General features: G+C 35.1%; 2 protein-coding genes across 2 annotated transcripts; both read left to right on the plus strand.

Moving 5' to 3' along the window:
* The first annotated feature begins 7,840 nt into the window (after positions 1-7,840).
* LOC109243131 (potassium transporter 8-like) lies at positions 7,841-14,981 on the plus strand. The gene is made up of 8 exons (XM_019410032.1): positions 7,841-8,444; positions 8,530-9,013; positions 9,240-9,293; positions 11,108-11,368; positions 11,457-11,509; positions 12,475-12,598; positions 12,735-12,989; positions 13,724-14,981. The coding sequence occupies exons 1-8, from the start codon at positions 8,406-8,408 to the stop codon at positions 14,761-14,763; spliced, it is 2,310 nt and encodes a 769-aa protein (XP_019265577.1). The 5' UTR covers positions 7,841-8,405; the 3' UTR covers positions 14,764-14,981.
* Positions 14,982-17,520: 2,539 nt separating this feature from the next.
* Positions 17,521-21,438, plus strand: LOC109243132. The gene is made up of 7 exons (XM_019410033.1): positions 17,521-17,850; positions 17,945-18,025; positions 18,319-18,495; positions 19,627-19,797; positions 19,969-20,187; positions 20,284-20,372; positions 20,625-21,438. The coding sequence occupies exons 1-7, from the start codon at positions 17,760-17,762 to the stop codon at positions 21,321-21,323; spliced, it is 1,527 nt and encodes a 508-aa protein (XP_019265578.1). The 5' UTR covers positions 17,521-17,759; the 3' UTR covers positions 21,324-21,438.
* Positions 21,439-22,820: the final 1,382 nt, after the last annotated feature.

Below are 22,820 nucleotides of genomic sequence, written 5' to 3' on the forward strand. Positions count from 1 at the left end.
GGTCAATTGATAAAATATTACCAATATTAGCCAAATTAGCCAATTAGCTATTTGTAGCAAAAAAATATCAAATTTTTGCTTTGTTTTGAGTGGGTGTTATTAGAATAGATTGGGCACAACTTAAGGAGCTTGAATCTCAGTTTTGGGATGATTTGGTGAAGTTTTGAGGTGGTTTGAATTGAAAATTCGAAGTAAAAACTGAACATGAAAAAAATGATATGTGTATCATTTGTGTATCATATATGTATCATATTTGTATCAATTGTGTATCACATGTATATCCATGTATACTTGTGTGTGTGATACATGCGTGATACATGTTTGATACATGTGTCGCAGAAGGCTTTTTTGAACTCTATTTAATTACGAATTTTGATACAAAACCACTCCAAAACACCTCCAATCTTCCTCAAATTTTGTATATTGACTTATCTATATATTTTCAATGAATTTCAACTATACCCATTGAAAAAGTTCCTTTTTTGATTAGATTTTTGGAATATTGTCTAGATTTTTGTATTTCATCACCTTATTTGCTACCCCGTCCATGAAATTTCCTTTCCGTCTTGTATCTAATGTTGTTAATCACGCTTAAAAATATGGAAGGTGATTTTTGCATGTGATTCTTTGAGAGAAAAAACCCTATTATTTGGTTTTTCAATTTTTGTTGGCTAGTTTTGGTAAGTCTATGACTAATGGCTAGAGGTTGGTAAGTTGAGATTTATTTGGGACATTTGTGTAAGTTTTCCTTTTGTAAACACCATCTAATCATTGGCAAAAGAATATACTCTCTATTTTTCGCTCATTGTTCATCAGAATTGACCTTTAGCTTTATTGTTCTTGCTTTATTGCTCTTGATTCATCTCGTGGTCACTGAGCTCGAGGTCGATACTGTCTAATAACATCGGTTTGATTTACTCATTTCTTTCATCTATACTTTATACTTCTTGATTATTAATTGGTATTGAACTAAATCATACATCTTAAAAACTACAAATCAAATTTAATTGTTACTCGTATTTTCGAGCTAAATAATAGCATACCAAGAAAATATTAGTGGTTCAAGCAAGTCTAGAATACCAATTCGAACTTCTCAAGAGTCGATATTCTCACGCCATATGGTGGAACTAAAAACATAATGTACGAAACTTAAAGCTCACTAATGCAATTTAGTTAGTGCGGAGTTATAGTATAAGTTACGGGTTTAATCGAAAGCAATAATTTTGATCTAAATTTTATATTTTCTTCGTCCTATTTTAACTGTCGTTTTATCTAAAAGAAGTTATCCCAAAATAATTATCACTTTAAGAATTTAAGATTAAATTTGTTAATTGTATCCAACTAATACCCTTAGTATTAGAGAAGTAGTAGTTCTTTCTAATACTAATCAATTCTCAAAAATCATTTAATAGTGGTAACTTCTTAAATTACATCTTGTCTTTATTTGCTTTTTTAGTGGACGTAAAAATAGCTAAAGTGATAGTAGTTAAGATGGGACAAAGGGAGTATTTGTTTTAAAAATTATTAAGGGCCCGTTCGGCCATATTTAATTTTCTATTTTTATTTTTCTTCGAAATTTTTTTTTTTTTTTTCAGAATCATTCTTGACCATGAAAATTTCAAATTTCACTTAAAGTTGAAATTTGAAATTTTTTAAAAATTTGAAAATTTCTAATGACAGTTTTTCAAAATTTTCACTTCAAATCATTCACAAAAATTCAGAAACAACTCTAAATTGTATTTATATCCAAACACAACTCTAATTTTCGAATACCATTTTTACTTAAGAAACAATTTCACTTTTCCAAACACACACTAAATATATAATACTAATAATTTAACAGTATTAAAAGTTTTCGATAAATTTTAAATTCTCACTCCATATTTATTAATCAAGATTTTTCCACATAGGCTGGTTAATTTGGTGTTGAGTGATGATATTCTTTCATTGATTTGACACTAGAAAATCCAGTTGGTACACGTTACCTCTTACTGTGTGGCACAGAGAAAAGCACTACTACATACCCTGCTCATCTCCCACGTAAGATTATTCCACCTTATTTATTAATAAATATATTAAAATCTCTAATTAATATTTAATACTCAGCATACTTTGGGAACAGGAAACAACAGAATCATAAGATGATACTCTGATCTCATCTGCTAACTCTTTTATAAAAGTATATTCCCAATTATTGCCCCTTGGATTGGTTAGTGTCCACTAACTCTTTATTTATCTTTGCCTTTCAGAATTCTAGTAGTGTCTATTCAGTACTCCGAATTTATTGAGATAATCAATTATGAACTATCTTTTGAGGTTAAATTAGGTGCAATGTTAATTTTCATTTCTCATATAAAAAACGAACTTATTTCTATTCTTGGCCCAACATTTATTTGAAAATTAATTGTTGTTTTCTTATATTCTCTCGGATAATAGTCACATTATGAGTTAACTTTTATAATTAAATTAGAATCAAGGTCTACTTTTTTATATGTTCGGGAGTGGATGCAAGTGTTTGAATATATATATGCCATAAGAAATATCAAACACACGGTATTATATAAGTAAATACTTAAGATAATTAAATCTTTACATTAAGTTTGACGTCTATTTTCGCATAAGAACAGTTTAATAAAGCAGGTAAAATCACTAATTAACCTAAAATCTTGAATGTGTTGCTGATGATAGTTAGAGCACAACTCCAGAAAGTAAATAGTGGAACTCCTTAATCTTGTCGAATACCTGCCGTTTTAGTTAACCTTAATATTGTCGAACCATGTGAGTAATCACATGAGCAGCTCACATTAACTACTTTCGACAATCCCAATATAAGTTTTCTTTCTCAGATAGAGTATTAAGGAGAAGAAGAAAAGAATAGTACAAAGTGCTCAAAATTCTGCCTCAATTCCTCCCTTTTCTTTGGTCTACATAATTTTGTGGAGCATGGGACAACATACTTGCAATTTGGAAACACCACTATAACAAAAAAGCAAAAGAAATACCCCACCACCTTTTTTTTTTTTTTTTTAAATTTCCTATTCGTGCTAGTTTTGGAATTTGAATAATTTGGATTCACCTTTAGAAGTCCTATTTTTAAAGTAAAGTGATCAATACCAAAAATAACTATATTTTGAGAGTTAAATTCAAAAACTACTAATTAAAAATTGAGGGATACCTACCATCTACAACAACAATTCCTGTTGTAACCCCATCAATTTTCAAAAGTTACAGCTCGTTTGGATTTAGTGTAGTGACGTGGTTTCCTTGTTTTTTTTTGTATCATCTTACCTTTCCTTATTATTAAATATAATTTTATTTTATCATTTAGCCTACTAATTTTTTATATAATAATTCAACTCCATATCCTATTTTTTTTAATAATGTTGCAAGTTTATTCTTTATATTATTGGTGCGTAACATCATGAAACAACAACAAATGATACAGTCTATCCAAACATTGTATACAATATAATACAATCCAATACGATACGTTCAAACAAGTTGTTAAATAATTAAACGGAAAAGTAAGAGAGAAACTCTACCAAATATGTAGGCGTCGATATTAGAATTTTTCTCTTTTATTTATTTGGCCAACCACCTACTTTTAGTTTTGTTTCTTGATTTCCCGTCTCTTCAATCTCCATTTTTAAACAAACTGTCATTAATAACTTTTTAAGTTCTTAAAAGCCAACCTTTCAAGCGACTTTTTCCCCCTTTTCTTCTTTAGGGAGAAAATTATTGTTTGTCCAAAAACGTACAGGAAAATTTCAGTGTTTGGTCTTTGTGAATATTAACAAAATCAACTTGAATATACACAACCAGGGGTTATGATCGGATAAGGGTCTCTACCCCTTTCACAGGTTTCAGATTCGATTTTTGAGAAAATAAAAAAATCTTATTATACAACACGAATTTAAATTAGCCGATCCCCCAATAAAAATACTAGATATCGATCGACTTTGTTGCTTTCTTTTGTCACCAACTCTTCAATCTTCAATGCTAGCTCTTCTTAATTTTTTTTTATATTTAAAAAAAAAAAAAAAGGAACGATAAGTGCAAGCTAAAGCTACTTTAGAGGTAGGGGACTCTTGATAGCCCCCTTTTCCTTCTAGTAGTATTATTTTAAGTTATCAATTTTCTCTCTTGAAGTTTCTGATCCTAAAATTTGTGGTCCACAATTACAGAAGCAACCAAAATTTACCCAAATTTTATGTCATTTCACATTCACATATTTCAACATCTGAGTTATTAGCCCATAACATACACCAAAATGACAACGTTACTTTATTTGTTGTACTCACGTCACGTAATGTCAAATAATTTATCAGTCGAGCCATCGATTAGTTTAAGTAAAGTTGGGTAAAACGTGTGAATTAAATATAACTTTTTCACTTTATTTGGGTCTAATTCATCTTAAAGCTATAATATGATTTTTCTAAGATTAATCAAAATCTCCCACTTCTATTTAGACGTCTGACATACAAGTTTCTCCCAAGCTAAAATTATTACTAGTATTTTTTTTGGGTTTCTCACCCAGTGTCCGGTATTCGCATTGGAGTCCGACTATATACGGATTCGCGCCGCGTAGGGTTGTTCATGGTTCGGTTTCGGTCAGTTTTTCCCTAAAAAGAAACCAAACCAAGTAAGTCGGTTTTTCAAATATTGGAACCAAACCAAACAAATTAAGTCGGTTTTCTATCGATTCGATTTTTGTCGGATTTTCGATTTTTTCGGTTATTTATCGGTTTTTTTCTTAAGTATGAGACATACACTACCAAACGCATATTCCAGCGACTACATTTTCAACATAACACTATCAAATCAATTGCTCTTTGAGAAATCTATCATTTACCAAGATATATTGATGATAATTGAATCAAATAATGATGAATAATTTAACTACTCAATTAAAAATCTATTATTTTTAACATGGTATAAATTCTTGTACTTAGAAAAAGAAAACTACCAATCAAACTAGAATATAAATGCAAAGAATTAGATTATTAAATAGCAAAGAGCTAGACTAAAAATATAAATGACTAATATGTACCATAAAATTTAGAAACTTTATGTAAAAAATAAAAATATACATATAAGTAGGTGTAATAATAAGTTTAAATAGCTAGTTTTATAGTCGGTTTGGTTCGGTTTATTTCGGTTATTTTTTTAGTAAAACCAAAACCAAACCAAATTTGATCGGTTTTTAAAATTCAAAACCAAAACCAAACCAAACCTAAGAAGTACCGGGTTTTTTGGTCGGTTTGGTTTGGTTCGATTTTTTGAGTTTTTATGAACACCCCTAGTGCCGCGTAGGGGCCCATTCGAGGGAAGCGCTGATCACGCCCAACTACACCTTATAAAAATGTCTAAGCGGTCGCTGCAAATATAATTCGGTTTACAAGTACGGAGTCGAATCCCACAGAGAACTAAGGCTTAGCTATAGTCGTTCAATATTGCTAAGAAGACAAGCTCGAACAATTCCCATGTTATAAATATTAAGATTCTTGTATCTAATTAACTAACAAATTAAATTAGCAAAATTAACAACTAAAGATACCAAGGGTTAGAGACAAGATTAAGTAGGTCTAGAGTTATGATTTCCCCAATTGTCGGAATCCTTCTATGTCTTCTATAATTTCGCCTAAGTATTCTCTACCGAGCATGAGCGCTCTGCGTGTTGTAATTCTCTCCCGAATAATTACGATAATTTACTAGACATACTCCCCCGAGTTACGCTAGTTGGCTTTAATTACAGCTCACTTAGATCGCACCCAAGGTTTCGTTATCCCTAATCACACCTTTAAACCCTTGGTTATTAATTCCTCACATACGTCAGGAGTGGTGTTGTTCAACAACTACCTAAATATGCACTCTATCCCGAGTAATACATACTAAATAGGCACAGCTAATTGAGGGCCCTTCAATCAACCAGAAGAATAATATAGTTGAACAAATAGAGAAAATACAGGCTCAATTATATAAAAACATAACAAGAATTTATCCTACAAAAGGTTTCATCAAAACCCTAGATAACAAATTAGCTATTCATAATAGTACATAATACTAAAATACTAAAAGTCATAATCAACAGTGAAAAAAATAGGAAGAGGAAGGAAAAACTGGTAGAAGAATTCCCCGCCTTGCTCCTATTGTGTATCTGCCTCCTTAGGTCGAATCTGTGTCAAAAATTGGTCTCCTCTCCTCAAAATACCATTTTTTCATGTATATATACCAAGTAGGGTCGGGCCCAAATAATTATACCTTCTCCTACGCGAAAAAGGACAAGTTTTCAGGCCTGGACGTCCGCAGCCGCGGTCCGGGCGCGTACTTTCCCAGTGTACTGCCTCAGTCTGCGTCAGGTCCGTGGTCGCGGTTTCGACCGCGTTTTTCACCCTGTTCCGTTTGAAATTTGGAAAAACATAAAAACATGAAAGTTGTAGCCCTTTGAGTTATCTTTCTAACCATATTTTGTGGAACCCAAATGGAGTTGTGAGCGAAAAGTTATGTTTATTTTACTAGACAATGCGTAATATGCCTACTCGATTCTTCGTTTATTTGATCTATCATCTGTTGATCCCCGAATACGAGCCCGGCTTAATTCCTTGGGTTTTTACTCAGACTACAAAGCTCCAAATCATTTGAATTCATTCAATAACATCTATATAGCTCGGAATCACTCCTACAAGGCATAAAACACACAATTAGTGCAAAACACTAGCGTTTAAAGCGCAAACTCAACTAAAGTGCAGTAAATTAGAGTGTAATAATCGACTAAAATACGTAATTATAGCCAATCATCAAGCGCCGCGTAGAGACTCGAACTCGAGACCTCTGGTTAAGGGAAAAGCAGTTCCTTCACTGCACCACATCCTTTCGTGATGAAATTATTAGTATTGCCTATATGAGTTTTTCGCTTTTTGTCCTTAGCAAAGTCAGCATTGATTTGCAAAAATTATTGGTCTTTTAATATAACATTCCTCAATATGATTTTAGGCCTAGCTAGCAGATAAGTTACTCATAGATAGAAGAAGCTAATAATCGTTATATTTAAAAGAATAATGTTTTACTTCAATCAATTTTTTTCCCCATAGAAAAGTGTAGTGTCATGAACATTGAGATTCTTTTGGTATTATTTCATTTTGAAGGAAAAAAAAAGGAAAGTGGTTGGAAGTTTGAATATATATTGTATTTTGTACATATTGTCCCGACAAAAACCGATCACTTCTGTTATCTCTTTGCTTTGTTCCTCCCCATTAATTGTCTATTTTTTCTGTACATTGTTCTTTCCTACGGGACTCTCTTTGTTTTTACGTTTACTTTTTCTCAAGTTTAGCACATTCTTTAATTTCTTGTTACTGTTACCATTCGAGCCAACTCTGTGAGTTACTGAATCACTGGTCCGTTTATCAAATGTTTTTTTTTCATGCATCCTTCATTTAAAATCACTAACTGCACTAATTAAGTTCGTACCTTATATGTCCACTAAAAACTCTCTATATTGTTACACGAATAGTCGGCCAGATTTATTATTTACTATTTCTAGTCGTCAATTGACGTTCATAAATTATACATAGTCATACACATATTATACATATATATATATATTATACATTAAATATTTAATTAAGACGGAAAGAGTTAATTTTAATTATGAGAACTAGAACGCGAAATTTTTTATTAAGAGGGCTTAACTTTTACTATTCAATTAAAACGCTTGTGGTGCAACCGTTGTTTTCAATGGGGGAGTGCGAATATCAGCTAAGTTGGTGGCCTGCAGTCAATACATTCATTCACTGACAAAAACTCACTCCCTCCACCTTCCCCCCCTCCCCCCCCCCCCCCCAAAAAAAACTCAGTTGCCTCTGTAGCTTACGTGCTACTGGTGAATTTCATACCCACCCCACCCACTCAAAATATTCCACCACTCCATCACCAGAACCTCTAGCCAAGAAACAAAACCTCACACATTTCTTGTTTTAGTGTCTGCACATATATATTGGGGTTCTTGTCATATAAAGTTGAAATTTTTCTATTCCATAATTTAGTTTTAAGTATGGATAATGCCCTTCCTTACAGGGATTAGTGTCATTATTTAAGGTGAACCAAAAGGTGTGCTCATATATTTTTGTCACCATTTATTCTATTAAGCAAAAAACAGCTTAGCTCCAATTCCCACCAACCTTTTTTTTCATCTTTGTTTTTTTCTTCATGGTGTTTTGTGTCTGTCCCTTAAATGTTCTTTCCTGTGGGTCGTTCAATTGCTCAGTCCACTCATAAGGCCAAAGCTTTATAATTCTTGGATTTTGTTGCAATATCTTCAACTAAAGGGAGTGCTGCTCAACCACTAGCCATTTCAAGATTTTGCCTAGTATGAGCTTTTTTTCAAGTTCTTGATTAGCCTAGTAATGGATATTGAAAGTTGGGGTCATGAAAATCCAATAAAGGTTAGATTTTTGACACTATTGTATTACCCATGTTTGAAAAAAATTGAACTTTTGAGTCATTTTTGGTGTTCCAATTTTGTTGCAGAAAGAATCTTGGAGGACAGTTTTAACCTTAGCTTATCATAGTTTAGGTGTGGTGTATGGAGATTTGAGCACTTCACCTTTATATGTATACAAGAGCACATTTGCAGAGGATATTCATCATTCAGAGTCTAATGACGAGATATTTGGAGTTTTGTCATTTGTGTTTTGGACATTAACTCTTATTCCATTGCTTAAATATGTGTTCATTGTATTAAGAGCTGATGATAATGGTGAAGGTGGGACTTTTGCCTTGTATTCCTTATTGTGCCGTCATGCCCGTGTTAGTACTTTGCCTAATGGTCAATTGGCTGATGAGGATTTATATGAGTACAAGAATGATAGGAATTTGTCAGCTGATAGAATTGGAATGAGCTTGAAATCAACTCTTGAGAAACACAGATTCTTGAAGAAAATTTTGCTCATTTTAGCTTTGATTGGGACTTGTATGGTTATTGGTGATGGAGTCCTTACTCCTGCAATCTCAGGTATTTTTTACGCGGAGCATATATATAAAAATCACTGAAGTTTCAATATAATCAAGTTCTGAATCCGTGTTATAAAGGTTGAACTCATTGAATTTAATTTCTGATTAATCCGCCTTCGTGTATGATCCGTGTTAGAATTAGTTTATCTGCCAGATTGGAGATGTTGTGATGCTGATAAATTAATCCTTTCCTATTTATTTAATTTTATGGTGCATTGAATCTGCAGTGTTCTCTGCTGTCTCTGGACTTGAACTTTCAATGGCAAAGCATCATCACCAATGTGAGTCCAAATCTTTTTGGCAGATTTATTGTTCCCTTATGGCCCCTTGCCCGTACCCCTTTGTTGAATAAGATGAGGAATCAAAAGTCATATCTATATTATTTTACAGCTTTATTCCATTATGTTAATAGATTTTATCCTTGTTATGTCAAAGAATAATAATAGATGATATTCTATACTCTAGCCGGCTGATGAACGAAAAGAACCAGTGAGTGTTTATGGCCGAGGCGAGAAGATAATAATTTGAAATAGTTCCATATTGAACTGTTGGGGTAGATAGAGATCAGTTCCTTATGGCTGATCTCCAGTGATTATCTTTAGTTTTTCTTGATTCCACTGTCTTATTATATTTTGATTTATGCTTAGTTTATTCAGATGTATTCGGGCTAGATGTAACGAGACATGGGTATTTAATATAACAAAGTTGATTCACTTTTATCTGGAACCTTTTTCTCATGGTCGTGCAATTTGTGACATGGAGAGGTTACCAATATCTGATGAAGATGCATTATTGTGGGTCCCTTAATACTAAATTAAGAAAAAATGTATATGGTAATCAAAGTCATATCAACATCAATAAAGAAATAAAGTTAGGTGCTTTCCCCATTGTGATAGACCACATTGATGTTATCCTAATTTTTAAAGTGAGGTTTCAACTTGAGAAACATAGTTTTTTTATTTCATAAAGCAGAGGATGGTGGATAATGTTTTAACTTACTGGAAATTATGAATAAAATGCTTATTCTGTTGAAATAGAAAGGAAGAAAATATAGCACTAGTATGAATGTCTCTTGGAGCTCCTTAAAGACAAGTGCCCTCTCTGTTTGTTCTAGACTTCTGGCCTGGACAATTTATCTAATCCAACATTCTGACATTCTCACACAGGAAAAGATTTTTTTTACTGACCGACAAAATCCGCTCTAGGCTAACAACCTATAGGACCAACCGTAGCCTTCGAAACTAGGGGATAATGTTCCCGCTCCTATATACCTTTATCCATTTAAATACCAAGCTAAGTTCACATGGCGCGGGGCTCGAACCTGTGACCTAAGTCACAAGTCCATCAACCTTTATTGATACAACTTACAATTGTGGATTATGATTATGAATGTCCTCTAGAAAATATTAACCTAAATGATTGAGTATATCCCTTTGGCAGCGTAATGTTAACCAGTCTATAGAATTGTTTGGAAAATAAGCTAAGAAATCTTAGTATTCATATAAATATTGCCTATGTGCTCGTAAGTTGAAAAATTTACTCGAAGATGGACTCAAACCCATAACTTATGGATTTCTGTATTGGAAGTAGTCTGAGAATGTGGTTCAAACCAGACATATAATTACCAGAATAGTTCCACTCAATTGTATGATGAAGTTCCAACTTTCTGTCATACTATATCCTTCTGAGGTTACTTATATTCCTCAATGATAGTTAAATGATTTATAGAAAATCAATAGTCCATGAGCGAACCAAAGGAGAGAAGTCTGCCGTTTCCTTGCCTTTAATAATTTACTTGCAAAATGAACAGCAGGTAGTCGTCTGTAATATCTGAAAAATTGTCATGTTTTCTTACCTAGTACGGAGTGGCCATGATTTCTCTGGTTAGCTTTGAAATTATGCGAGTCAGAAGCTAACTTATTTTGTTTCTATAATTGATGAATTCTAGGTTTGTCTGGTAAAATGATGTCATTCATTAATATTGTCCTCTAAATCATGTTAACAGTATAGCTTCGCAAAAATCCTCTTGTTGAAACAAGAAGCAACAACCATGGAACGAATGAATAATGTGCTGAAATGTTTCTTTACCTTGCAGATGTAGAAGTTCCAGTTGCTTGTGTGATACTTGTGTTCTTATTTTTTCTCCAACACTATGGGACGCATCGAATAGGATTTCTATTTGCACCGATTGTGATTACATGGCTTTTGTGCATTAGTGCAATTGGGGTGTACAACATCTTCCACTGGAACCCCCATGTTTACCAAGCATTATCTCCATACTACATGTACAAATTCTTGAAGAAGACCCAAAGAGGAGGATGGATGTCCCTCGGTGGGATTTTATTATGTATAACAGGTACGCCATTCATTTGTGAAACTTTTTCTCTTGATGTTTTTGGTGGGAATTTGAAATTTTATACTCTCTTTGCTTGTCCATCTTTCAGGTTCAGAAGCTATGTTTGCTGATCTTGGACACTTTTCACAGCTGTCTATTCAGGTAATTAACTCAAATAATTTTGTTCTGCAAGTCTTGAAGCTTATTATTGTAGACTGTTCAATCAAGCACGGAACTGGTATTTACTAGGTTAAGTGAAAACAAAATTAGCTTTCAGCTGTGACTTAAAGTTACTACTTTGGATTATTTTAACCCATCTTTCATATTACTCCTGTCCTTATATGTTTGGCACTAAGATTGGCACTGAATGGTTTCGTATCAGTTTCTTGAACTTGTGTTCTGCGATGAGGAGCATTGATAGACAAACTGGTGCACAACTTTAGTGTTGCAAGGTGATTGAGGAATTAACGAAACTTGAATAGAGATACACTAGGCAGTCATACCTGCAAAAATCTCTGTTTTCCTAATCTATTCTGATCGCTTCAAGTTTTCCGAAATTTCCTTGGACTACAACAACAACCACCCAGTAATAATCCCACTAGTGGGGTCTGGGGAGGGTAGAGTGTATGCAGACCTTACCCCTACCCCTGAGGGTAGAGAGGCTGTTTCCGGGAGACCCTCGGCTCGAAGAAAAAAGATCTGCCACAACAACAGAAAACAGACAAACAATATCAGCATCGTAAGTGACAACGAATAAGTGGAAGGACAATAAAAAATTTCCTTGGACTGACTCTCATATTCTAAAGTCTTTCCAGGTTTATTTTCTTGAAATTGATTGGTCAAATCTAGTAATCTTAGCTTTGTAAGTTGCCTCAGCCTGCTTGAAAGCAGTATCCTGAGATGAACTATTTTCAACTTTGCTTCATAAGAGTGTTGTCGAATGCGTACCGCACATTTTGTAGGATACTGAGCTAATGTGTGTTGGAGTGTTTATTGGCAAACTGAGATTATCTGCCGATGTTTTGTTCAATGTGAATAAAGTTCCTTGTAGAGATACAGAGTTAAAATGCTTTACGTTGGCAACTGCAAATTCCACCAGAGTCCTAATAAGAGCTAATTCTCTGCAGATAGCTTTTACGTTTGTTGTTTACCCATCATTAATTCTTGCTTATATGGGACAAGCTGCGTATCTTTCCAAGCATCACGTTATCCAAGGTGATTACCACATTGGGTTCTATGTATCAGTACCTGGTAAGTACTTTGCTCCTCTTTTCGCTACATTCTCTCTCTTTTTTCCTTTCCTTTTTCTCTTAGTGCATTTGAACCTCGCAGCATGCATATCTAGTTCAAACATTTCAACTAATTTATATGTTCATCACTGTCCCAGAAAAACTACGGTATCCTGTTCTGGCTATTGCTATACTTGCTGCAGTGGTTGGAAGCCAGGCCATCATCACTGGGACGTTTTCCATAATCAAGCAATGCTCTGCTTTGGGTTGCTTCCCAAGGGTCAAAATAGTACATACATCGTCCAAAATCCATGGCCAGATTTACATTCCAGAGATAAACTGGACATTGATGTTGCTATGCTTGGCAGTTACTATTGGCTTCCGTGACACGAAACACATAAGCAATGCATCAGGTACCATTCAACAGCCAAATAATATGCATTGTCCATAGAATCACTAAAAGAGATTCGAGTTTGTTATATAAAGCCTGATTAAGTTTCACGTTTTTATTGTTTATTCCTCCTTTTCTTTTCTGATCGGAACAGAACTCTCTTTTAACTCATCGGTGGATAGAATAGGAAATTCATTTTCCTGATATTTTCTGATTTAAAATTGATCTTGGTAGTTTATTATAATAATAGAACTTCTTGATTAGTTATACTTTACTATAATAGGGAAAAATGCAAGGATAAGTTGCAAGCCACATAATGTAAAGACGGCCTTCCAAATGTGCACGTGTTATTTCAGATACTGAGAGGAAGTTAATTAACTCTCAACCTCATAGAAAATGTTATAGACAGAACAATGTTAGCTAACTGTCTGCAATGCTTACACGGAACTAGATATGCTGTTTTGCTTTTTCATTCAAACTACGCTTCTGTATTTCTAAGCTTAGAAGAATGTTAGGCCTACTTGTGTCAAGGTCTCAGTGTGACATTCGACTTTAGGTGTACCAAAATAAATATTCACCAGACAATCGTAACTTTCAATTATCATTTTGTGCATCAGGCAATTGAACAGTTTTAAAAGTAAACTGAATTTATTGAAATTCCCTCGATCTTAACCAAAAGGCTGAGGAAGTGTAGGACTAAATTTTGTTTGAAATCACTACGCGTATTTGTTTCAGTGCAACCTTTTTCTCTTGCAGGTCTGGCAGTTATAACTGTTATGCTGGTCACGACGTGCTTTATGTCTCTGGTCATTGTCCTGTGCTGGCACAAAAACGTGTTACTCGCCATTTGCTTTATATTCTTCTTTGGTTCCATTGAAGCCCTCTACTTTTCAGCTTCCCTAATCAAGTTCCGCGAAGGGGCCTGGGTACCGATCGTTCTCTCTTTGATATTTCTATTCGTCATGTACAGTTGGCATTACGGCACCCTGAAAAAGTACGAGTTTGATGTTGAAAACAAAATTCCCATCAACTGGCTGCTCACCTTGAGTCCTAACCTGGGTATTACACGGGTCCGTGGCATCGGCCTCATCCACACAGAGCTTGTTTCAGGAATTCCAGCTATTTTCTCCCATTTCGTCACCAACCTACCTGCTTTCCACCAGGTTCTTGTTTTCCTTTGTGTCAAGTCCGTACCAGTACCTCATGTGAGACCTGAAGAAAGGTTCTTGGTGGGAAGAATTGGACCCAAAGAGTACCGCGTCTACAGATGTATAGCACGATATGGTTATCGAGATATTCACATGGACGACGTAGAGTTCGAAAAAGATCTAGTTTGTAGCATAGCGGAATTCATCCGCTCAGAGGGACCAGCACAGAGTTTTGAAGCTGTTGAAGGTATAGACGACAACGAGAAACTGACAGTTATTGGAACAACTTCAACACATGTTGATGGAGTAACAATGTGCGAGGACGTAGACACTAAAGATACAGAAATGATCGAGATCAGTTCGCCAGAAATGCCAAGGAAGAGAGTGAGATTTCTGGTGCCAGAGAGTCCACAAATGGATTTAAGCGTTCGAGCTGAGTTGCAAGAACTGATGGAAGCGCGAGAAGCAGGCATGGCGTTTATACTGGGACATTGTTATGTAAGAGCAAAGAGAGGTTCAAGTTTGATAAAAAAACTGGTGGTTGACATAGGATATGACTTTTTGAGAAGGAATTGTCGCGGGCCAACCTATGCATTGAGTTTCCCTCGTGCTTCAACATTGGAGGTTGGAATGATTTACCATGTATAATTTGTGCTTTCCTTTTCTATTTAAAGGATAGAACTGTAGCATATGCTTTTTTTCTTCTTCTTACATTTGTATTTCAAATGTGAAAGCTGTAAATGTTGTGCTGGTACATGAATTTTGCTTTGTACAATGCAATACCACGAAAAAGAATACTGAATACTGAGCTTAGAGCTGCATGTATTGAATAAAGGGCTGAAAATATGAGGTTAACAAGTTGCCTACTGTCTTGCAGTCTTGCTATACATAAGTACACTCTATTATCAGGTATACATCTAGGGCTGTCAAATTTGGCCCAAGCCCAGATGACCTGCCCAACCCGCCCAAGGTTGGGTTGGTTATTGACCTGCCCATTTATTGAACTCAGCCCATCTTGACCCATCCCATTTAATGTTGGGTTGATTTTTAGCCCAAATTGATTCATGAGTAACTTTGTCAAAATATCATAGAAGTAATTTTTTTTGTTTGGTATGTTATATATGACCATAACTAAAGAAAAAAAGACTTATTTAGTAATTATACTATTCATAAGAAAATAATATATATTAAGTAAATCCTGATAAGAATTGGGCGAGTTGAGCAATGATCCAAATTTTAGCCTATTTTGGTCCAGCCCATTTTAGCCCAAGTTACTTTTGTGGCGGTTATTTGATCAGCCCAATTATTGTCACAACCCATTTTGATCTGCCCAAAATCGGCCCAAATCGCTTATTTGACACCCCTATATACATCTACTCTGTGAAAGACTATCACTTTTCGCTTTGTGTAGTAAAACATGTACAGTTTAGGAGACTCACAGGTATAATAAAACATGTATACGCTAGTTTAGGAGACTTACAGGTTTCTCCTTTACGGAAGCGCATTTACAACAATCACGACTTGTGTCACCGGTCGTTGGGAATGCTCAAATGACAAATGAATACACTTGTTTCCACATCCGAATTATCCCTCTTGGATGCAGAGAACTACTAACCCTAGCCACCCTCCCTTATGAACTGCATTAAGGCTTAGGATTAGACTGCCTAATGACCAGCTTATTAGCTAGCACCTCTTCTAGATGTACTAGACCCAAAAGGTTATTTTTTTCCAACACGCTGATTATAAATTATATACACTAGTTTAACCTAGGATAGCATATTAGTTATTATTTTTACCATGTTACCAATTAATGTTTTCTTAAGGATTTATATGCTACCGTTTTTACCTTATTATTGTGTTGATATTTTTCATATTATTAGTTCATAAAACTTAAAGTCTTTTGTAATTATGCTGTAACATGTAGAACTTTTGGATAAATGTGAATCTTTTAGTTGAGTAGAGAGGACGCATTGCATCTTGGAACATCAAACTCAGCATTAAGAAATGGCTAAAAGTTGAGTCGACATGCCAAGATTGCTTATTCTTTCTTGACAAAACGTGATGATTAGGAAAAAGGACAATTATACCATCCTTTTTTAGTCTCAAATTACCGAACCCCAATGGGATTACAACTTTTATACAATCTTCTTAATGACAATTAGAGAAACAAACAAAAAGAGAAAAAGAAAAAGGAAGTAAGACGCGAGAAACAAGAAGAGAAGAATAACAAGCATTATTCTTAAGATTGATTTTGCGGTTTGGTTGTTACAACAAGATTAGTATAGTTAGTTAAAAATTCCACGTGTATAACTGCACCTTCTTTTTAATTTTTCCCTGCTACTACTATTTACCAATTGAGTTTAGCTTTTATACACGAAAATATTTTAAAATCTATTAAAACACTTGAAAATTAATTATAAATAGTTATTTTGTTAGTTGTTAAAGTACTAATTTGAAAAACAAGATGTACACGGTCAAGCCTCGTTTGTTCCGGACTTTTTGGTTTTTATATCGAAGTGCTGTTATAGAAAATATATATTATAACATAGCATAGAAATTGGTTCCAAAAGAAACTTAGCTTTTATAGTGAATGTCGCTTAATGATCAAAGAGAATCATGAGATCTTCGGTTCAAATTTCAGTGGAGATAAAAGCATTAGGTTATTTTTTCTTCTCTATCTAAGTCATGATAGACAAAATTATTCGCGAAAGCTCTCTTAGCAGAAACCCTGTAAAATTAGTCGAGCAGTGGCGTACGCAGCATTTTTTATAAGCGGTGTCACTATTTCTAGTAAGAGGCCCGTAACAGTCAAAAAATATTTTGTGGAGCCAAGGAACTTGAAGCTGTCAACCACTATACTACTAAGCTGTTTTGTTGCAAGTGATGTCACTTTTTATGCTTTTATCTTGTATTTCTGTTTTACTTATTATTTTTATGCATATAAATATTAAAAAAATTCGACTTGGGTCCATGTAAATCCGCCCGTGTAGTCGAGTACGCAAGCTGTCCGAACATTAACATTATAAAAAAACATTGTTTACATAATAATTCTTACACTATGTAAGTGAAATCTTAAAAATAAAAAAGTAAAAAAAAAGTGTAACCGGCTTAGCAGACGCACGCATGAGTTATGATTCATCGGTTCTCTGACATATGTTGTTGTTGTTTGTCTAGGGAAGATAACTTTCTAGACGAAAATGTCAGCATTAACCTTATCAATCTCGATTACAGTACCAGACTATGCAAGGGTATTTCAGACAATTCATCTCCTTGTCAGCCATGCGCCCACCTGCCACCCCATCTTAAATCTTAACTCAATAATCTCACTGTGGACCTGCAATCCATTCTACTGTTTATTAAAGAAAAATTAACAAGGAAAAGTAGAAGCATTTGATTCCTCTCTTTCTTTTAACCCAATTTTTGAATAGAGTTAACTTCAAGTTTTTAGCTTCCTTAATATAATACTCTCTGTTTCACTGTATATATGTCTGCTCTGTCCTTTCACTAAAGTAAAAAGTTTTATATGCTGATTACCATGTATAAAGTCTTAAGAGACATTGTTTGTGAGCTTTTTGTCTACCAGTGTTTTTGCCTATAATTAAAATGCTCATGTTATTTCAACTTAACTGACCATTTCAAGAACCATGAGAAGGAATTTTATCATCTTATCTCTCATAGTTTTTCTTCTACTTCTTGAATTTTCATCAGCCTCAGCCTCAGCCACCCCTGCTGCAAGTTAGTGCATGTTTTCTTTGTTTAACTCAATGACCCCTTAATCTCAAATCTTTGTTTGTTTAATAAAGTTGCAGTCTTTTTCATTTATATGCAGAGATTGTTGGTGGGGTTGTCACAAATGTTGCTTCTGTGCTATTTAAGTGGTTGTGGTCACTAAAATCGCCGGCAAAAACAGGTACATTCTTGGTATATTTCCCATGATTTTTTTTTTGTTTCAATTGTTAGTGAATTGTGGAAGGGGAGCCTTGGCGTAACGGGTAAAGTTGTTGCCACGTGACCAGAAGGTTACGGATTCAAGCCGTGGAAACAGTCTCTTGCAGGAATGCAAGCTAAGACTGCGTACAATAGGCCCTTGTGGTCCGGTCCAGACCCCGCGCATAAGGGGAGCTTAGTGCACCGGGCTGCCCTGCTAATGAATTGCGCTTTTTGATTGTTTATGGAAATGATGGGGTTTGTTTGATTAATCAGCTGTTTCCAGCCGTTCGATGGTCAAGTTTGAGAGTGGATATATTGTTGAAACTGTGTTTGATGGAAGCAAGCTGGGAATTGAACCTTACTCAGTACAAGTTTCTTCAACCGGAGAGGTTCTCATTTTGGACTCTGAGAATAGTAATATTTACAGGGTTTCAACACCATTGTCTCGATGTAAGTTGCTAAATTAGAGCGCTTCATTTGGTTCTGCACTTCTGTAACACTAAGAGACCTCTTCTACCAGGGTTTCAACCCTAATTGTGAAGCTTAAGTTGTTAGATGGAATATACTTTTATTTACTTAATTATTTTTCAAACGCACGCCGCTTAATTCTTTTTCATGGCCAAGCACGTGGATGACACTTGAACAATACTTCTGTCTGATTCCATATTGAGATGTGTGTCTATCTCATCTAAAGGCTTAAGCCGTTAAAAGCACGTATTTTTGGTTAATTATGTCTTCAGTACTGGGATATACAATATCACACTATCTTTATATGTTCATTATGATTGTGTTGGCATATTCTAGGGACAAAGTTCCTTGAGTGAGTGCTAGGCTAACTCCTCTGCTTTATTCTTTTCTGGAACTGAGTGACACATCCATTTTTATGGGGTCCTCCATCTTTTTCAATCCAAGATAAAAGGTTGTGTCTCTTGTGGGGAAAGAATTTAGGCATGCCTCTCTACTATTCATTACCTGCCAATTACTTTAGCCTTTTCTTTCAGCAGGAAGTTAGACTGCTTGAGTTCACAGGACTATTATCCTGCCTATAATGGAGATTGTGCAATAGTCAAATCTCAACACATTACACATACTTGGTCATCCTAGGTGGTCCTTAAATGGAAATTACAATATATCTTCGAATACTTTTAGCTCAACAGTTTTAAAGCATATAGGAAAGAAATAATCATGCTCTAAACTATTGAATACTTGCACTGTTTTCATGCTCGCATTCTTTTCTTTTTCTTCTGAAGAATGTTTCCCGTCATACTAAACACACCTTTAAGTTGCCTTCATTTTCTTTTGTGACCAACTCCTTCACTTGCTTCCATAATTTACTGATCCTTTCCTATCCAATTAAAATGAGCTAATTTTTAATTTGCTAGGGCAAGAGTGGTGTTTTTCATCTCTCTCACTTGTAAAATTCCATTATGCTCTATAGTTCAGTTTCACTCACTTCTTTTCCTTATTTTTGGATGAAGGAGATGTGTGTTTTACATGCAGACATGCACTTTTATTGAGCAATGTGATGTTATATTTGAATCAAATTTGACTTGTTGATTGAGTCATACGTTTGAACTGTAGATAGCCGTCCAAAATTAGTTGCCGGATCTCCTGAAGGATACTCGGGGCATGTGGATGGGAGGCTACGAGAAGCAAGGATGGACCATCCTAAAGGACTTGCCATGGATGATCAAGGAAATATATATGTTGCAGATACCATAAATATGGCTATCAGAAAAATTAGTGATGCTGGTAAATTTTCGATGTCTGCCTCACCTTTGTCTTGATTGATGCTTTCTACTCTGGAATCTAAATGTTACATGCATGTGATTGTAGTACAATCGCACAGTAATACTAGTTTGATAAGAAAACTAACAAGTTAAATCGTGTAATGAGCATGACTTCAGCATATTTTCTGTGCAGGAGTTGTAACTATTGCTGGAGGGAAGTCGGTCCGAGGTGGAGGTCACATTGATGGGCCAAGTGAAGATGCAAAGTTTTCCGACGACTTTGATGTGGTTTATGTTGGAAGCAGCTGTTCACTTCTAGTTATAGACAGAGGAAACAGGGCAATTAGAGAAATTCAGCTCAATGATGATGACTGTTCACACAACCAGTTTGACGACAACAATCTCCATCTTGGTAAAATCGTAACTTTCTAATTCTTTCCATTTATCAATTAATTCACCGCTGATTACAAAAGAAAGTTCAGAAGAAAGTATATTTTCATCCTTGCAGGTGTGGCACTGCTTTGTGCTGCTGGATTTTTCGGTTACATGCTCGCTTTATTACAACGTAGAATTGGAGCGCTATTTTCATCAAACAGCGTAAGCAACTAATGACCTTGATTAATTCCTTTCATAGGAATTGGGACAAAAAGGATGGATAACACAAAGGCAGGAAGATGGATAAATGAGCATAGAATATTTTAGGAATCCAAGAAATTTTCGTTATCTATGTCGAGGCCAAACTCACTACACATGTAGATTAACAGAATGGATGAATTAGTGCAGAACATCATGCATTTCCTTTTTGATTGGCAGAACGATATTTTTATGCATTTCCTTTTTGGTTGGCAGAACGATCAACGGACTCCTGTTAGGGGTGTGCAGCATGCAACGTATCAGAGAAATACGAAGTCAGTGAGGCCTCCCTTAATTCCGCCAGATGATGAATACGATAAACCAGAGGAAAACCTGTTTCTGTCTCTGGGAAGGCTTGTTCTGAACACAGGTTCAACTGTGGGTGAAATATTCGGAGGAATGTTCTCGGGTTTTAGAAAGAAGCATTACCCCCATCATGTCCAGCAGCATTACCATTACCCTCACAAACAATCAAGTGCATGGCCAATGCAGGAAAGCTATGTAATTCGAGATGAAGACGAGGCCCCGTCCCTAGACACGAGAGATCCTACACCCCGTAAAACCTATCCATTAATGAACAAAGACCCAGAGAAAGCACGACATATGAGACAAAGTCAATCCCATTATGGAGGATGGAATGGGAATGCACATGGGCACGGCAATTTTCAGCAACATCAACAACAATTTCTGCCACAAGTATATCAGCATCACGAGAAGCACCAGTCGTCTAGTCCTCAAACATACTACGAGCAAAGCTGTGAATCAAACGAGATTGTGTTTGGAGCAGTTCAAGAACAGGATGGACGACGTGAAACCATGGTGATAAAGGCTGTTGATTATGGGGATCCTGCTTATAATATTCACAACATCCGATCCAGGTACAACTACAACACGGGTTACTCATTCGGATATTGAATAAAATACATAATGCAAATTGCTAGACTATAGTGTAGACATCAATCTGGACTATGTCTGGATTTCACTTTCTTGTAGTATCTTTCACAGGGAATGAATATGATAATAGAAAGTAGCACAACAGAAGTGAGATGAATTGTTCTAGAGGGGGAACCTTGAGCAACGATAGAGTTGTTTCCGCGTGACCTATAGGTCATTGGTTCTAGCTGTGGATGCAGCCAGTAATGCTTGCATTAGAGTAGGCTGTCTACATCAAACCCCTTAGGGTGCGGCGCTTCCCCGAACCCTGCGTGAACGCGGGATGCTTTGTGTACCGGGTCTGCCCATTTTATCATTTATCATGCTCTTATAGTGAATCTTTTTGTCATGCATCTCACTGGAAATATATTTTTTCTTCTAGTAGCAGACATTTACTTAGAAGGGGTGAAAATGGGACAAATTTTACATTTGGTAGCCTGACTGAAACGTTTTCGAAAGATAAAGGATATGGAAGTTCGGTTTTAAGGAATGATTCCATTGGGTTTATAAGCAAGGTTTTTTTTTTTTTTTTTTTAGCTCGCGGTAGAAACTATTTACATATAAACATTGTATAATTTTTATATATAATATACTGAATTTTTATATTTACATAAAAATTTATATATTTTTCGGTTATTATTTTGAGAGTGGCTATACAATGTTAATTACTCGCAAGATATAAGTCCAAATATGCTTAAAATTATTTAGCACTTTGGTAATTAAGTTCCACGAGTTAATATTTTCTGAGCCTCTACTTTGCATTAATTTTTTATAATAAATGTGAAATTACTAGAAGGATGATGGATAACTAGAAAAACTCTGTTTGAATTTTAATCAAATAGGAAATTGTCTTATATCTTAGCTAGGCACAAGAAATTATTTGTTTAACTACGCCTTGCCATGCAATTTCTGATTCTCTTACCAATGAAGAATACAACACATGCTCACCACTAATTATTCCCAGCTTAATAGAAACCACTATCACCAAACCAAATAATCCACTGATTGACGTGCAAGGTTCAACGAGTGAGTTGGTCAAAAGAGACTGGTATATCAGTCACTATATGTTGTCATTTTTTAATATAAATTTTAAGAGAAATGAAATGACAAGAAACTTGAGATATTAGAGCTTAGTTGAGTTTTTTTTTAGCTCGTAACGATATTGTCCACTTTAGATCTATGCTTATACAGGTCTTTATGTGCCCGGGTAGATTTACGTTACAATACATCCAAACCTAATACTTTTAACGTAGAACATAATTTTATGTGTAAAATTTTGTTAAAATTATAATTAATAGTAAGTATAACCTCATAGCAGTATATAGAGGTGGGGAAGGGGAAACGGGGAGGGGAGGGGATTATAAGGTGGAATATCGAATTCTCATCAATAAGGTGAAAAATTTAAGCAGCTAGTCAAATTTTCCTATTGAGCTTCTATGATTGACAGTCATAACAATATGTTGTCGAAGATGATTGGTG

The sequence above is a fragment of the Nicotiana attenuata genome, unplaced genomic scaffold, assembly GCF_001879085.1.
Source record: "Nicotiana attenuata strain UT unplaced genomic scaffold, NIATTr2, whole genome shotgun sequence".
NCBI classification, from domain to species: Eukaryota; Viridiplantae; Streptophyta; class Magnoliopsida; order Solanales; family Solanaceae; genus Nicotiana; species Nicotiana attenuata.

What these genes read in the sequence shown, in the direction of transcription:
- LOC109243132 (XM_019410033.1), top strand. Translation starts at nt 17,760, where the DNA reads ATGAGAAGGAATTTTATCATCTTATCTCTCATAGTTTTTCTTCTACTT. An exon ending in CTCAGCCACCCCTGCTGCAA is followed by an intron (nt 17,851 to 17,944) that starts GTTAGTGCATGT and finishes ATTTATATGCAG; the next exon opens with AGATTGTTGGTGGGGTTGTC. An exon ending in TTCAACACCATTGTCTCGAT is followed by an intron (nt 18,496 to 19,626) that starts GTAAGTTGCTAA and finishes TTTGAACTGTAG; the next exon opens with ATAGCCGTCCAAAATTAGTT.
- LOC109243131 (XM_019410032.1), top strand. Translation starts at nt 8,406, where the DNA reads ATGGATATTGAAAGTTGGGGTCATGAAAATCCAATAAAG. An exon ending in GTCATGAAAATCCAATAAAG is followed by an intron (nt 8,445 to 8,529) that starts GTTAGATTTTTG and finishes ATTTTGTTGCAG; the next exon opens with AAAGAATCTTGGAGGACAGT. An exon ending in GGCAAAGCATCATCACCAAT is followed by an intron (nt 9,294 to 11,107) that starts GTGAGTCCAAAT and finishes TTTACCTTGCAG; the next exon opens with ATGTAGAAGTTCCAGTTGCT.